Source organism: Callionymus lyra, chromosome 19 (genome assembly GCF_982586985.1).
Source record: "Callionymus lyra chromosome 19, fCalLyr1.hap1.1, whole genome shotgun sequence".
NCBI lineage: Eukaryota > Metazoa > Chordata > Actinopteri > Syngnathiformes > Callionymidae > Callionymus > Callionymus lyra.
In genome coordinates this window covers 3,756,080-3,773,725 of record NC_141836.1, presented here as the reverse complement: position 1 = coordinate 3,773,725, position 17,646 = coordinate 3,756,080, and the positions used below count along the sequence as shown (strand labels likewise).

Below are 17,646 nucleotides of genomic sequence, written 5' to 3'. Positions count from 1 at the left end.
TTTCCTGTGCGAGTGTGTGTGAGGTAACGTCTGGCGTGTGCGGTCTGTTACACGCCTAATGTGCCAAAAATAACCGGCGCAGGAATTCCAGAGGAATGTGGCGAGAGCTCTCGATAAGTGTTGCTGCTGCGGCGAGCTCAATAAAAGTTCCACTTAGACGACCTAATCTGGCTGATGTTTCTCCTCATTTCCCATCTGACTCGGGTTCAGGCCCAGAAGGAGACCACAGACTCCGGCCCGGCGGCTCCGTGTCCAGATCCCCCAATAACTCTGCGGCTTCCTGTTATTCCTCGGCCGGACTGGCTTGTTCCTGTTACTATAAAGACCGGCGTGTACTCGCTTCAAAGCTGTTTTTTTCATTTTGTCCAGAGAACCATGGAGACCCTGAACACCCTCCAAACATCAGAACCATCTCACTCCCAAAATCAGTCACTCTCTCCTCAGGAGTGTCACATTTCTAGAGTTGCTGGTGCTAATCCCGTGTGAGAGTCTCAACAAACATCTCGGGTTGCACAGGAAATGTTTAACAACATCAACATTATATCATTAACTGCTTCCTGGTGAGTAATCCCTCAGATTACAGCAGATTAGCTTCCACTGAACGTCTACGATCACGGCTCACCTGCGCTAATCTTAAGCACGAAACGAAACACAATCTCATCTGGCAGCTCGAGTTCAATCAACGCAGGAGTATCGGGGTGCATCAGGGGTTTAGGGGTCTCTGGGGGTCTCCGGTCTGGTGCCCCTTTACCAAACAGCTGCAGCGGGGAAGAGGAGGGTGAGGAATGTTTGGGCGCTGGCGGGGGCAGACAGGCAGTGATATGGAACGATAGCAGGCCTCATCACATGACCCCCCGCCCCTCATCAGCAGACACCCCACGTCTGTCGGTTTACAACGTGACGATGGACGAGTCCAACATTTGCCGAGCTCTGCAGCTCATCGCGTGTCGTTACCGCGAGATAATCTGGTGCGAGATGCAAACGACTCTAGACGTCCAAACTGTTGATAGAAAGTCACGAAAATAAAGTTTGCATTTTAGTGTCGTCCCTTTGAGGGAAAGAAACACAACTGTTAGACACTTAATTGTGTGTTTGTGAGTGTGTGTGAGTCAGCTCTCGCTCTTGGACTCGTCCCAGTAGACAGTTGGAGGTTTCGGGGGGCCCAGCCGCTCAGTTCCGCCCCCGGCAGCTTGTTTTATTGAGCCCCTGCTTGTGATTATTGAATTAAGGAGGGGGGTCGACTGGCAGAGTGCCGAGACAGCGGGCAGCGGCCGATGCGTGACCGCCGTACCCGCCTCTGCGCCGCGACCCTGGCGTTCTCCCCCGTCGCGCTCGGTCAACTGCTCCGCCCCGCAACTCAGGGTTTTGACCCGACGCCAGGTCGGTTCGGAAGCGACCCCCCCAAAACCCACACTGGTTGAAAACCCGCAAAACAACAAACTGAAATGTAAAGTAAGGCGTCTAAAGGTTGCGACATATTGTTGTTGTGGTTCTAAGCTAGCATTAGCTCTAGCATGAGACATTTGTTCAATGTTTCAAGTTGTTTACTAAGATCCATCACTGAACAAGCTAACCTGTGAGCCTCACACTGACTTGAATGTGTGTGTGTGTCAGTGAGAGTGTGTGACCGACAACAGCACCGCCAGGGTCCTCGGATACGGATCCTTGACAGCGACCGTCTGACAAGCGACTCTCCCGAGTAATCTGCTCTCATACATGCTAACGACACTAGCGCACACTGAGCTGCCGGAACATCGTCTGGCACCACTACACCCCCCCGTCCTCCCATGGACTCCCTCCCTTCTCGTGTCTACCACCACAGAAATGTGCAAACACACACACACACACACACACAACGCTCTGATCCAAGATGACATCAGCAGCTGTTTTAACCATCTTTTTTACTAGCTGCTGTTTCTCTTCTCACTCACCGCAGGATCTGATTTCACAAAGTCCTGAATGAAAACGAGAGCCTGGAGTCGAGGGAGAACATCTCGATAAATCGAGTGCAAGTCTGCCATGTTGACACGAACGACAACAAAGCGTGTTGTCGAACAATTCAATCAACCCGCGTATCACGTTCAGTTTTCAAATGTTATTACCTGTGTGTCGATTTAAAACATGTGTTCTTCTGTTCTGTGTACACAACTATTACTTTTATTCACTTTTTTAATGCTCTATATATGGCAAAAAACATCAGTTCTGAACAATCAACTTCTTTTATTCCGTTTGTCCATGAACATTGCGACCTTCCAAGATTCCTAACTGTCTAAAACAATCTGTACATTCCCGTCACAATCCGAGTGAAACCCTGAGAACAGACTCTGGTCTCCCTTACGCTGGACCTTCAGGAGCTGACTCAGCCACCACATCGTCAGTCACAACAAAACTTCCCTCGCACAGACTTTGTCCTTGTTCACTTCTCCGTAAACTGATCCAATTTCCAAGCTCCGGGACCGGAGGATAAATGACCAAAAAAAGGGAGCGGGCGACGGAGGCGGGCGGCCACGGTCAACACCTGATGGAGCGCGGCCAGAAAAGCTCTTTACTCATTACACTTCCTGTCCGCGGAAGATTAAAAACGGCTAAAGGCTCTTTTTCTTACCCTCGCTGTGATCCACTTAGGCTTTTAATTTAATGTTGTGTAGAAGAGCTGCGGTGTGTAGCCCCCCCCCCCCCCCGACACCGCCCCCCTCGCCCCCGACACCACCTTCCTCCCTTTGTGCATGTAGACCAGGAAGTGCTGATGCGGCGTCACGCGTGCCCGTCCAGGTAATCGCCCGCGGCGGCGTTGGCGCCGGCGGCCGGCCGGGGGAAGAGTGACATTTACTCGCACCTTAACGAGCTCATTAGCTTCCCTCACCGCCTACGTCTCTATTGGACACGAGCAGACGAGACGCTCGACTCTAATTATTCTGCTGCAGGATTCTCCGGGATGGTTTCGAGATCGTCTTCGCACAGTTTGCGCGGATGTTGCTTCGTCGTGAAGGACGATACAGTTCTTCTTTCATTTTAATGAGTCGCTTTGGAGCGTGTGTGAGGGAGAATCTTAGCATCGAGCTCACGTGACTGTTACGCCCCCTAGTGGAAGGGAGGGGAAAGGTGGAGCTGAAATAGATGTTTAAAATGAAAGAAGTAACTGTTAAACTAATTGCAACTAATGTAAAACCCAACTATCCTGACTCACATGTTTGAATTGTTGAACTCTTCCTCTCCAAGATGCAAGTCCCTCATCATGACCATGTTTTCAACTTATTACTTTATAAAGTTGCTCTGAAATCTGGGCGAACGAGAGGTTACGAGAGTCCATTGTGACGCAATAATGGCTTCACTCCTCCTCCAGCCAGCTGTAATCACGCTCCGCTTTGTTTATACAACGAGTCCTTTGGAATTGGAGACTTCCGGGATTGTTGATGCATGGTGACAGACCTCAATGTGAGACCAATCACAGCAGAGTGGGTGTGGTTATGGTCAACAAGATTTAATCTCCAGAAAAACAATCATTTTCTAATGTCCATATTGATGATTACAATAGAGTCAAACATCTATTTAACACACACTTAAAACAACACTTTAGTTGAACTTTAAGTAATTATTGCATGTGAAGTTTATTGTCAGTATTCAAACAAGATTTTATTTTGAGAATAAAAGAATAAGAAAATAACTTTTTATTGAAAACTAATTGTTTAAGTTGAAGAGAGTTTGACTGAACAGCTGGAGGCAGTGTGTGTGTGCGAGTGCGTGTGTGTGTGTGTGTGTGTGTGTGTGTGTGTGTGTGTGAGCACTATATCCCGTGTTTACAGCGCTCATGTACCAACTGTCTGTGACTCATGATTAGTTATTGTAGCTGCGAGTCGACGGGCCAATCGCAGCCCAGGAAACGGCCTCCGGTCTCTTTGCAGGTATCAGACGGAATTACAGGTTCCCACAAGAAAGTGGATCAGACGGCGCAGAGTAAACAGACCCGGCCCGTCTGAGCAAAGGCCCATCAGCGCTTCATTCCCTCATCACGGCCTGTCAGGTTTGTTTAGTCGCCTCAGAGCCGACCTGGAGAAGATCCATCATCCCGGGATTTTCTCTTCTTAATATGGAGCCCTCAGATCCTGCCGTGAAGGTGCCAGACGCCCGGACTTCCCTTCATCTCCGGCAGAGGCAGGAAGTGGCCTCGGCGAGGAAACATTCCAGCTGTGACCAATGAGATCACAGCTGCCCGGTTGACCAGATTTAACAAGCGAGATCTGGGTTTTTTTTTAACGGGTCAAAACAAAAATAGTCGGCATGTATTAACTTCTTCACGTGAGCGCCTTCACTTCTCTGGAGATTAAATCTTCTAATCTCATGACTGCTCTCCTGTGCCATGGTGGTTCGAAAGCTCAGAGATTTATAAAACATGTTTAACGCAGCAAAAGAACGTAACAATGCATGCACAGATTAAACTAAAGCAACCAGGACCGACAATTATTATTAAACATTGTAACAAATGATGGAACGACAAACTAATTGCAGCAGTTAAAAAAATACATTAACTACACAAATCAACTCATAGCTCAACAACAATAGCTCCAAGAGTATCTGTGATGTCATCAGGACCGCACACACACACACACACACACACACACACACCTATAAATACATGGAGCTTCTGAACCAAATCTATAGTGACTATGATCTAAAGAGGTGAGGAACTTAATCTATAGCCTCCTACACGTCGTCTCTCTCCGACCCGAGCGCCGGCGCCGACGCTCAAATCTCTCCGGGCTCAGAGAACAAACATTCGCTCTCTGGTTTGCGGTTAAATCGCTGAGCTCCCGGGACTTAAACGTACTTCCACCGCCGAGAGTCGGTGGCGAGGAGCCGCTGCCCAGCACTCCCAGGTGGATTAGATTAAGAGGTCCGACCATGATGGCGAGCCGAGGGAGCCGTTCCGAAGCCATTAATTGAGCTGCTGGATGATGATATGCTAATATAGTACCGAGGTATTTGATCCTGTGGCGGCACAACTTCAGGTAGGACTCTCACTAGTTTCTTCCTGGTGTCCTTCATCCAGAATGTTCTCCGCTGCTCTACCTGACACGTTCCCCTCGAGGGAATAACGAAGCTCTGCTGAGCGACATTAGCAGCAATGAGATCTGCAGTTTGGAATCGAGTCCTGCTTCCGAGGCCACTGAAACGTACACCTCCACAAACTATAAGTAAAACACTAAGAGGTTATTTTGGTCAAATCTGTGATCTGCCTGACCTGCTCAGCAGGACTTGGAGGAGTCTCCTCTGGAGGATTTTCGAGGAAGGGTTGTGAAACAATAGCATGGAAATATATAACCTTTTAATCAATGCAGTTATGATTTATTTTGGATAAATGCTTTTAAATAGTGACAAGGGTAAGACTCTTGTGGTTGGCTACCCACTGGTGCTTGTGGTAGGACTCATGGAGATGTTTTGGTAGGACTTACAGTGATGCGTTTGAGGACATTTGAGGTTGGACTCGCAGCGACCCATCAGATGGTACTTGCCAAAGGACTCGGTCACTACTTTGGCAGGACCCAAAATGAAGCTTGTGGTTGGCTACCCGCTGGGGCTTGTGGTAGGACTCATGGAGATGTTTTTGGTAGGACTTACAGTGATGCCAAAGGAGTCAAAAATGAAGCTTGTGGTTGCACAGGAATGGTGGAGTCATAATAAAGAGATTGTTAAGCTCCCTTGAGTTCTCTGGTGCGTCCTGACCCTCAAGTTCTCCTTCAGGTCAAGTCCCTTATAAGGCTGAAGGAATCCCTCTCGACCCCCCCCCCCTCCCTGCTTACTTGTGATCCAGACTGGAATGTGAAGCTTCGGTCTCGCTCGTACTGAAGTCGGTTTCATCTCCGCAGACGGAGCAGGAGAACGCGACGTGTCCTCCGAGGAGATCTCCGGCAACAGATCGGTCCAAACCCTCCTCCTCCTCCTCCTGCTCGCCACTTCCCTGAGGTTTTCCTCTTGTTGCTAAAGTGTCGACTTCGCAGCGTGCGGTTGGATTTGTTGTCACAGTGCGTCTGGTTGTGATTAGCTCTCCTCCTGCTGCCATGTTCCACTTGGCAGCCGCGCCGCCGCCAAACGTCATCCAGACTCAATTGTTGCAGACTCTGGCAGACGTCGTGATCGGCTCCCGTCGTCGGTCACTTAGCGTTCTTGATATTCGATGAAGCAGATTTTAGTGCTGTTCGAGCACGGGGGAATGCAGGGGGCAGGGGGGGGCGGGGGGGTGGTAAGTAGCTCTCCTTCCACCCTCTCGCTCCCTCAGGTCTAAGAGGATGAAGGGATGAAGGCAGATCCGCCGCCGAGCTCATTAACCTGCGCCGCTCTCCGCACGCCTCCATTAGAAAGCGACACCTGGCTCTCAAGGGCCTGCCGGGGAATAAGTGACACGTCCGGTTTCGTTCCCTTCATCAGCCGCGGAGATCAGCGTGCGGCGCTGGAGGTCGCTGAGCGGCGGCGGTTTCACACCGACGACATGTCAGAGCCTAATCTGATTAGAAGTGACAGTTTGATTCCGAGAGCTAAAAGGTTTTATGCAAATGAGCCGAAAGGTCACAGACACACACACTCGTAGATTAAGTCTGCACACAGATGATAAGTAGACGGGGTCAATATTTTGATCAGATTACATGGAAATGTAAAGTCAACTAAATTACTGTGTAGAGCTATAACTAGATTAATTCATACACTTAACAGGATTAAGATATGAACTAATCCTAATCAATAAAATACAAAATATCATGTTGTAGATCATAACAATGTTCTGGTTTTTGTATTTATAGGTTTACAGAGAAAGGTTACAATCAGATTAGATCCATCTGTCAATCTTAAACAGATTAATAGTCATTAAATGTAGACATTAAAGAAAAATGTACTCTCAGGTTAAGATTATAACTAGATTAAGTTAATAAAAACATCAACATAACTGGCCTGTTTGAGTAAAAATGATCAATTACAGACCATAAAAATACACCATAAAAAAGCTCAGTTGCAGTTCTTGGAAGTCGACAATGAAAGAAACGCCTCTAATCTGACTTTCTCTCATCCGATCACTTCTAATCTGATCACAGCACTTTGTCCGAGTGTGTCGGACACGTCCGGGGCAGCGCTCCGGTCATACGAGCCGCCACAACATTGGCCTCTCAACTTTCACCCCAGGAACTAATGCGCTTGTAGCAGCCGTGTTATGGCTTCCTTCCCCCTCAGCTCCTCCAGCCGCTCACGCTACCTTCAAATATTCCACCACAACAATCCGGACTCATTAGCCTGAACGCTCACGACACCAGAGGTTCAGCTTCCACATCAGTCGGAGGGGAAACAGCCCGATCCTCCCCAGAGTGTGTGTCTGTGTGTGCGCCTGATGTAAGAGCCGTGAAATACAGTGAAACACGTCTATGAATGTTTGATTAAGGGAACACTGGCTCGCTCACACACATCAGTCAGAGACGTTCCATCGGTCACTAAAGATTCTGGCTAATTCCGGTTGAGAAAAACGGGGATAATCTACCAGCACCAATCTGCTGATGCTCGAGAACGGCTCCAACACGTCAGGTGATGATGTACAAGCGCATATTTCACAACAGAGAAGCTAACAAGATACACGCCAGCCTCTGACTGAGGGAATGTCTCGGCTACTCCACATGCGTCTGATCTTATTTGTCGGCGCTGCCAGCGATTGGACTAATCGTGCTGATCTGGAACATTTGTGAGGAAAATCAATGCGGAGCTGGCGGTGCTCCGGACGGACGAGCTAATCCGTCTCCTGAAGATGTTTACTGGCCGAGGTCAGCGGGGAAATTAGAGAACAGACACCGGCGGACTACTAAAGTCCATAAGTTCAGTTGTACTTCTGAGTCCGGGGCCTGGCGGCCATGATTCAAAAAAAGGCTTGTTGTTTTCCACGGCCGCAGATCAATGTTGTCGAGCCGTGGATCCAGAACATTCTTCAGCGGCCGTTCACAAGGGCCTCGCACGCTTGATCGTCGCAGCTTTGATCGTAGAACTCTGTAGTTATGAGAGCTGAGAGCTGGTTCTGTGTCTCGCCTCACTGCGCCCCCTAAAGGGCAGGCTGTACAGTTAGTGATGTACTGGATTGTGATGTTTGTCAATGTGTTCATGGTAGTATTGTCTTTTTATTAATGCGTTTTTATGACTTTTTAACTCGTCTTTTCACTTTTGATCACACAGTTTAGTCACTTGATTGATCTACTGACTCCTTTAAGAAACATCTTAGGACGTTTTTATTTGTTCAGGCTTTTCCTTGATTTTCTGGAACTCCTGTTGTGTTATCAGTTTTATCTTGATCTTTACAATATATACTTTATTGAATATTGTTTTGATTGTTTAAGCGCTTTGTGACCCTGGTCTGGAAAAGCGCTATACAAATAAAAATTACTTACTTACATACTTACTTATTTGTGTTGCTTATGTTCAAACTTTTTGTTATCTTGTTTGGTGGAGCTAGTTTGCACTTTAGTGGAGCTAGTTTGCACTTTAGTGGAGCTAGTTTGCACTTAAGTGGAGCTAGTTTGCACTTAATTGGAGCTAGTTTGCACTTAAGTGGAGCTTGTTTGCACTTTAGTGGAGCTTGTTTGCACTTTAGTGGAGTTAGTTTGGACTCAAGTGGAGCTAGTTTGCACGTAAGTGGAGCTAGTTTGCACGTAAGTGGAGCTAGTTTGCACTTTAGTGGAGCTAGTTTGCACTTTAGTGGAGGTTGTTTGCACTTTAGTGGAGCTAGTTTGGACGTAAGTGGAGCTAGTTTGCACGTAAGTGGAGCTAGTTTGCACGTAAGTGGAGCTAGTTTGCACTTTGGTGGAGCTAGTTTGCACGTAAGTGGAGCTAGTTTGCACTTTAGTGGAGCTAGTTTGCACTTTAGTGGAGATAGTTTGCGCTTTGGTGGAGCTAGTTTGCACTTTGGTGGAGCTAGTTTGCACTTTAGTGGAGCTAGTTTGCACTTAAGTGGAGCTAGTTTGCAATTTTCTTTTTAGTTTCTCCTCAATGCATTTTTAAAGCCAACAAAACATTCCAACACAAAAATGCTAAAATACTGTTAACTGGATCGTAGAACAAACGCACTGATGATTGTTGTTTACAACTGTTAAATGTTATTTTGTTTTTCGTCTCTTTTGTTTTTGGCTCATTTAAGTCTCAAATGAATGTCGAAATTCATCCAAAAGGCAGCAAATACGCTAAATCATAATTGTTTTCAAACGTCTAAAATTCCAAAAACGTTGTGAGCCCGAATTCAAGTAAAGCGTTGTGTTAACAAAGTGGATTATGAGATTATGTAACGATTATACATACATCATACACACACTCCCGGTTTCATGTTGGCATTAAAATAATGAAGATTAATGACTGTGACACACACATGTATCTACAGGCTAAATGAAGTGCTGTAGCAAAGAAGTGAACGAGTGTTCGTCTCTTGTCGTGAGATAACGAGAGACGCTTCCTCGGAGGCGCCGGCGGAGAAAAAAAAGGGAGCAATTAGAGGAGGAGAGCGGAGTGAGGGAGCGGTAGAGGGAGAGAAAGAGTGTTGGAATGTGATTAACTGGATCACCGGCGGCGAAGAAGAAGAAGACTTAGCGAGTGGATGGTGGACCAACAACTGAGCGGAGGCACAAGTGAGGACACAGTGTTTCATGCAACCTTTGTTTTGTCTCCTGTTGTTGTAATCGTTGTATAATTTGACTGTTTTTGTAATGTACACGGAGACTTTAGTCTTGAGTCTGTGCTGGGACTGTTTTCTTACTCTTGTCACTGTCCTTATTGGTGCCGTTACTGTTTTTGTTGGTATTCTTGTGGTTGCCATCATATCCTGCGCCAAGAATAACAGAGATTTCAGTCGCATCAGATTCTACAGTGAGTGGATTTTGATGATTTCTTGTTGAGGATTGGTCTCTTGGACATTGGCTCCACATGTATGGCTCCTAACCGCTGCCGTTCACGCGTCTAATTCAGAACCAACATAAAAGCTTAACATAGCAAACAATCAAATGACCTGAATAAATGTGTGTTTTCCCTGACTATTTTTTAAATAAACTTAGTGGAGCCGCAGTTTGGCGATAATGCGGCGGTCATAATGTTACGGCTGATTGGTCTTTGACATTAAAGTGTCTGTTTGTCTGCCAGCGAGTGTGTGTTTATCGGGGCTGCAGGTGATTGGACCCCCTACCAAACTGTTTTTTCACTCCCCCTGAGGAAACTCTCCGGGCGTCTATTCAACTGTTGCTATGGGCTCAGCTGTTGCTAACGACATCATCTCGCCTGCTCGTAAGATCCCGTTGTCTCGCACGCCTGTCCCGCACACTTGTGTGTGTGTGTGTGTCTGTGTGTGTGTCTTTGTGTGTGCGAGCGTGACCAAGAGCAGCTGTCCACATCATAGGTCTTTCAAGTCCCGGGTAATTGGCCACTTACAGTCACCAGGTGGGTCCAGAGATTCCAGTCCGACACCTGAACCAGGTCTTTCAAGTCCTCCCCCGGCGCCCCCAACACACTCAGACCCACCACTGACCCCCGACCTTCACCGGGGGCTCCATCTGAACCAGTTCCTGATTGCTTATCAGGGCATGAGGGTGAGAATTAATCATCCTGAAGAAACTCATGCTGGAGCCCGGGGAGGCTGACACAGACCACCACGGGCCGCGGCCACCCCGACACGCCGCAAGATAAACAGATAAACAGACGAGATGAAGCGGTGAAGGAGGAGGGGCCACAAACTTTAGATGACGGAGAAGATAATCTTTTCTTCTATCTACCTCTCTCTGTTCTCCCAAGTGTCTTTTTTCCCCATCCTCTCTGATTTCTTCTTCCTTCTGTCACTCCTTCTGCTTTTCATCTCCTTCTCTTAGTCATTCTCCTTCTTACTTCTTCCACTCGCCTCCTTCCCCCCCCTTTCCTCCTCTAATCTCATTCTCCCTCCTCTCTTCCTCCTGCTGCTTTCTTTTCTCATCCATTTCCTACTTTCACGTTTACCTTGTTTCTTTTCTTAATCCCTCAAGTTCTTTCTCTTACATATCGCTCTCAGTTTAATGCATCGATTTTCTTATTTAATCTTCTTACTCTTCTCCTTTTCCAGCCATACTTATCTTCTATCCATCCCCCCCCCCCTCTTTCTCCAGCTCTATCCATCTCAGCCTGCAGACTTCAAGAGTAGAGATTCCCTAAACCATCAAGAGAGTCAACACTCCGACGCTCAGCGGGGAGAACCTCTCGTCTCCTCTAATTTCCAACAAAGTCAGAAACATCACGTGTGAATTATTCAGAAGATCACGCCGGATTAGGATCCGCCGCGGCTCTGATTAATTATGAACACGAACAGAAATAACTCCTGAGAGCCGGAGCTCCTGCTACCTTGAACGCACCTTCAGTCAAGGGTAAAAGCTCTGACTCACCTTCTTCAGACGGCCGCTCTTGGTGCCCACGAAGGCCACGCAGTAGCCGTTGTACACGTAGGACGTGACGGAGGTCATGCGGTCGCGGCCCTCCGTGAAGAGGGTCAGTCCGGTCACCAGCTGGGACCCGCCCAGCGGCTGGTTTATGTCCAGGCCGCAGAACGAGTCGTCGATCGGAACCGGCTGAAGGAGAAGAAAGAGAATGCGTTATCATCACAAGAAAAACTTCTATTATTCAGAAAAAGTTTGTTTTGTTATTCATACGTTAAGGTTTTTCTGAGGTTTTTCTTTCAACGTCAAGTATTTCTCGTGACTCACTTCCTCACTAGAAGAGGAGTTTTGACCCAAGAGTTTATCGAGTTCAGTTAATTTTAGAGTCTCAGACGTTCGTCTCACAGGAGAAGCTCCTGGCGGCTTGACAGGTGATTGACAGATGGCTCCTCCAATCTCTCGCCAGGTCTAGTATCAGAGCCATCGCCGCTCAAAGAGGGTTTCCTCTAAAGCTGTTTGAAAGCATCTGCAACATCAGGCTTCAGCTGCTCCGTGCGGAGCTACAGGAGGTAACCAGGTCACTGTGGCTTCCTTGGAGGCGCCGCGTCCTTCACTGAGGTCGACTTGAAAACTTAAATTCTTATTATTACAGTTGGAGAGTTTTTACGGTTACATTTAGTTAAAATGACTTATTTGATATTTTTAAAAGATGCAAATTAATATAGAAATAACATTTTGAGGTTTATATTTATACAGTTTGAACTGAATATATATATATATATACTGTATATATATATATGTAAATAAATAATATAAATAGATCTATTCAGTACATATCGGCAAATCTATCAAATACATGCTTTATTTGTAAAAGATATGCATTTCCTAAAACGATTTCTCGAAAGAGACCAATCAATAAAGTTTATCTATCTATTTAAAAAAATAATGTTTTTAAACATCAAATATTTGAACTAAAAAACAACACGATTAAAACGGATAACGCTAAGAGCTAAACATCACAGCAGTATTTGAAATAAAACCGTTTTGTTTACCGCCGTCTCTTCCAAACATCTCTTCTTTTTTTCTACAGTGGCTGCATCCGTTCTCACGTTGGTGGCGTCGCATTAATTAATTCCGTGTTAAACGGTGAGTCAAATTGGTTCCGCACTAATGCGTGAGTCAAAATATTTTTTTTAGTGGTTTAGGGAAATTTGAGAAAGTTTTTTTTTTCTTTTTAAAGTAAAGCATTGAAAGTAAACTAGGCCAAAAAAACAAAGTTATAAATGCAGACGCTGATGTCACCTTGACGCGTCCTCCATCTCTGAAAGAACGCACACACACACACACACACACACACACACAATAACCTCTGCTAATTAGAGTTCACTCATGTTGGTAAAAGTGGTCAATGAGTAGCTCCGCAGGGATTCAGCCAACAAAGGCATCTGATCATAGCGTCTCCTCATCAGCACCGAGGGAATATCATTAACACCTAAAAATACACCGAGGCCTGCAGCTCACAGACCACACACACACTCTCTTCCAGTGGGGTCTCAACTCACTATTTCTATAAAGCTTCCTTTCTTGATTAGAAGAAGCAGGGATGCATTCTGGGACTTGTAGTCACTGAAAATAGATCCACTTTATTACGAGAATGTAAACGCGAATTAGCAACAAAGTGAACTTTTAGATTCTTATAGTTTTTCAGTAAGAAAAACATGTACAGTTACACACAAAATAATTGTCACACACAGTACCAGTAACTTCCAATTGAACTTACCGCTTTGGTACACTGCACATCCTTTCCCAGCAGCCAGTTGAGCTCCAGGTGTCCCTGGCCCTGGTAGCAGGACTGCAGGCGCTCCTTGATCCTGGTGTTGATGTCTCGGATGGTGAAGACACAGAGCGCCGAGTCGTCTGGGGGTCTGTGAAACTGTTTCTGGCCTTTGGAGAAGACGGCGAAGAGCACGTCGTCCTGCGTGCTGATGTGAAGCGAGGCGGCGAGGACGCGCCCCGGCTTCCCCAGGTGGGCGGCCTGCAACAGCCGGTACTCCACGCCGTTCTTCACGCAGCCGATCGGCAGCGACACGTACGAGTGGAACTTGCGGTCGTCCTTGCAGAGGCGGACGATGCGCGACGTGTAGAAGTAGTCGCCGGAGGAACCGCCGGACGACATGCTGTTCTCCGGCGTCTCCGGCTGGACCGTCAGGAAGTACACAAAGTTGCCGCTGGAGAAGCCGTAGACGTAGTAGATGTCGAAGTGCGACACCAGCGCCAGCGTGTCCGACGGGATCTTGATGAGTGACGACACGAAGTCGGTGTGGAGCTCGTAGTCCAACATGGCCGACGATTCGGGGTCACGGGGCAGCTTTCGGCTAGAGATGGTCGGGAAGTAGTCCTGTTTTCCGTCGACGGCCGTGCCGATGTAAAGAGTTCCGTCCTTACCCGGAGAAGACACGATGACCCCGTACATGGTCCCGGTCTGGTTCACGCTGGACAAGTAGTGCTCCTTCTTGTGGGACGGCTCCACCAGGATGAAGAGGTCGTCCAGGCGCAGGAGCTTGCAGACGCCCTGGTAGAGACTTCCGCAGGCCAGGAGCCGATTTTGGGAATAATCGATGAGCAGCAGCTTGTTGACATTGTTGGTGGGGACGAGGGGTTCGGAACAAGGCTGGACTATCAGAGGGGGGTAACAGGCCTTGTTGTCGTCCTCTGGACCGGTGTCGTGGGACACCAGGAGGGTCAGGTTTCCTGAGAGCTTGTAGACTCGATTGACGGCTCCGATATACAAAGCCCCGGTCGTCTGGTGAACCGTCAGATGGTTGAAGACCCAATCCCGACGCTCCGAGTGAAAGCTAGTGAATCCAGTCTGCCCGCTGCAGGGCGGCGTTATCGTCAGCAGCCAACATAGAACCAAATACTCGAGAGTCTGGTTGGTCCTTCGTCCGGCCTTCATTTTCTCTTTGGAGGACGTGGCAGTAAACCTTTCAGAAGAGTCACAGCCTCGCAGGAGTCATCACATGGTCCTGGAAGACAAAGAGGGCAGAACAACGTTAGCTCCCATCGTGACTCACGACTCTCACACCAGTGGAAAAGCAGCGCTCAGAGGTCAAAGGTGATCCTCAGTAAGGCGATGAGCCGCCAAGAAGACAAGTGAAGCTTTGAAAAAAGACAATAGAAGGAAGTCGTTACGCCGCAGGAAGCGGAGCGGGTCACTGATTGTGACTCATGATCCCGTCACGCTCGGACCGCCGGACTTCCAGGAACATGATCACGCCGCGGCCCAGGAAACATTCGGAACAAGGACACGACACGTTATTTAAACACCGGAGATGTTTGATCAACAAATCTAGTTTTATTTGTCTGTCGGCCAAGTGGACGAAAGAGCAGTTGGAAAAAAGTGGCTGTTTGAGTCAAGATGAATGGATGCTAACGTGCTAATGCTGGTGAGGTTTAAATGACGTCTGCAGCAGAAGTTAATTTGTTCTCATGTTGAAGCAGCTGGATATAATTACTGCTACAAAGTGGGAACAAATTTGGGCCCCCTTCACCTGAACCCAAATCTTTAAATAGACCCTTTATTAGAATCGGCTTCAGTTAATGGTTTGTCCTTTTATCTCTCCATTGTTTTCATTTCCCGCCGGCCAGATCGGATCATGACGAGGTTCATCACGTCCGAAAAAAGCCAAACGCGTTCCATCAAAGCCGGGCGATGCCAGGGGGGCGACAACGACGGAGCCTCCCAAAGTCTAGTCTGATGAGCTGCAGCGATCCAACGAGGGTAATTACCCGAGACTGAGGGGGTTAAGGCGGGGGTCGCGCCGTGGACGAGCAGGCGTGATTCGTTCAACATTTGCATTCGCTTCAGCGACGACCGGGTGAAGGACGGCAACAATACAGCAGTGAAATTAACGACAAACACAGCGATGGGGTCGGGAGGTGGAGGTCTCGGTACAAGAGGGTCAGCTCTGGACAACTGATATGAATATTAACAATGATATCAGCTGACAAATACTTTTATAAACAAGCTAAAATATTTATTCTTCAACTAATGTGTAGATTAGTGTGGGTGTTATTATGTTAGACTCTATTGTATCATCAGTGTGTGTGTGTTGTGATGTGTGACTCTATTGTATCATCAGTGTGTGTGTGTTGTTGTGATGTGTGACTCTATTGTATCATCAGTGTGTGTGTGTTGTGATGTGTGACTCTATTGTACCATCAGTGTGTGTGTGTGTGTTGTTGTGATGTGTGACTCTATTGTACCATCAGTGTGTGTGTGTGTGTTGTTGTGATGTGTGACTCTATTGTATCATCAGTGTGTGTGTGTGTGTTGTTGTGATGTGTGACTCTATTGTATCATCAGTGTGTGTTGTTGTGATGTGTGACTCTATTGTGTCATCAGTGTGTGTGTTGTTGTGATGTGTGACTCTATTGTGTCATCAGTGTGTGTGTTGTTGTTATGTGTGACTCTATTGTATCATCAGTGTGTGTGTGTGTGTTGTTGTGATGTGTGACTCTATTGTATCATAAGTGTGTGTGTGTGTGTGTGTTGTTGTGATGTGTGACTCTATTGTATCATACGTATGTGTGTGTGTGTGTGTGTTGTTGTGATGTGTGACTCTATTGTATCCTCAGTGTGTGTTTGTACAAAACTTTATTTTCATTGAAATAGAATAGAAAATGATCTTAAGCTCCCCCACTGAAAACACTTTTTGTTTTTCTGGAGATCAAATCTTGTTGACCACACCCACTCTTCCCACTACCCACTCCAATCAATCCCGAAAGTCTCCACCTCCAAGGGACTCGTTGTATAAACAAAGCAGGGTGTGATTACAGCTGGCTGGAGGAGGGGTAAAGCCATTATTAGGTCATAGTGGACTCTCGTAACCTCTTGTTTGCCCATATTTCAGAGCAACTTTATAAAGTAATAAGTTGAAAACATGGTCATGATGAGGGATTTACTTGCTCGTGGCCGTTTTTTCCCATTAATAATACATGTGTTTTCAAAAAGCATATAACTCGGTTTTCTTTAACCAGTTTTCCAGATATTCAACAGGAAGTAGTAGTCAGTTGATCGACCCACAGGATGGACATGCTTCTGAAATCTAGTTGAATAGCTCATCATGTAAGAGGCCATCTTTGTATGGGTTAGTTCAACCTTAAGCAATATGGCTGCTATAGCAGTTAAAGAACGAAGTCATAGTAAACACAGTTTGAAGATTTGCTGTTTTTCATCCGAGCTCAACTACACAAGCGTACATCTTTAAAAGCTCTCTTCTCTCGTCCTAAAGCTGCAACAAACAACAAAGCCAGTCCAGATTTATTTGTTCCCAAAGAAACGTTTGGATTACCGTTGATACGTTGGGAACACCGCGTCCCATTTCGAACCCCCCCCTCAGGCAGGTTTGATTTACAGCACCCATTCATCTACCTTTCTCAAAGCCGCCCTCACAGAACCTGGTAATGGCCTTCTCGGGTCCTCCCACGCTCAGCACCCTAAATAAAGACATGCGTATTGATCCCAAAACACAGGCCCCGCTCAGGCCGGCGTGAGGTGTGGGAGGGGTCCCAGGAGATCTTTATTAGCGAGCTCATAAAAGTGCCACACACTTCTTAAAAAGCGGTCCGTGGACCCCACCCCTCACGCCGAGCAGCTCTTTGTTGGTTGCGCGCTGGATGTTCGGCGTCGTTCCCTCCGGACTAATAATCAGCCTCCTGCTGAGCCAGCTTTTCTAGCTCCAGCCTGAAGCCTCTTTACCCTTTAGTGCTGGGGATCCACCCCCACAACCTCCTAATGGTATGTGTGTATAACATTTACTCTCATCCATCTTCCCCGTTTCATCTGCCTCCCCGGAGTTCCCAGAAACGTCGGCATCAGCAGCGGCGAGGACTCGGAACGCCGAGGAAAATCGAAGCCTGGGCTATTCATGTGGCTTTTTGGAAGCGGGCGGGATTGAAGTCTTTGTCTGCGTTGATTAAATGACCGCCACTCGAGCGACACTTGTCGGAATGATTCGGTGGAGGAAGAGACACGGATCACCTCTCAGGATCTGAGCCTCAAAGCTCCTTTTGTTTACGGGGATTCAGCGGGAAGGACATTAACATATAAATGCAGCCGGATGACGGATCACACTTGTTACCTACTGGAGCTCAAAGACCAGAGACTGTACAAGGGGACCCGCGGTGGGTTTTACTTTGGGTCGGTGGGCCAGACATAGCATTACGACCAGGTATTCCTCGGTTTACA

At 47.2% G+C, this 17,646-nt stretch overlaps 1 protein-coding gene across 1 annotated transcript in view; it reads right to left on the bottom strand.

Moving 5' to 3' along the window:
- The window catches only part of plxna2 (plexin A2), a 100,720-nt gene that overhangs the window by 69,792 nt on the left and 13,282 nt on the right, over positions 1-17,646 (bottom strand). Inside the window, exons 2-3 of the mRNA XM_087781719.1 lie at positions 13,177-14,422; positions 11,406-11,588 (exon numbers count right to left, since the gene is read on the bottom strand). Of these exons, the coding sequence (XP_087637845.1) occupies positions 11,406-11,588; positions 13,177-14,352 (1,359 nt within the window). The 5' untranslated portion in view covers positions 14,353-14,422. The remainder of the gene's footprint in view (positions 1-11,405; positions 11,589-13,176; positions 14,423-17,646) is intronic.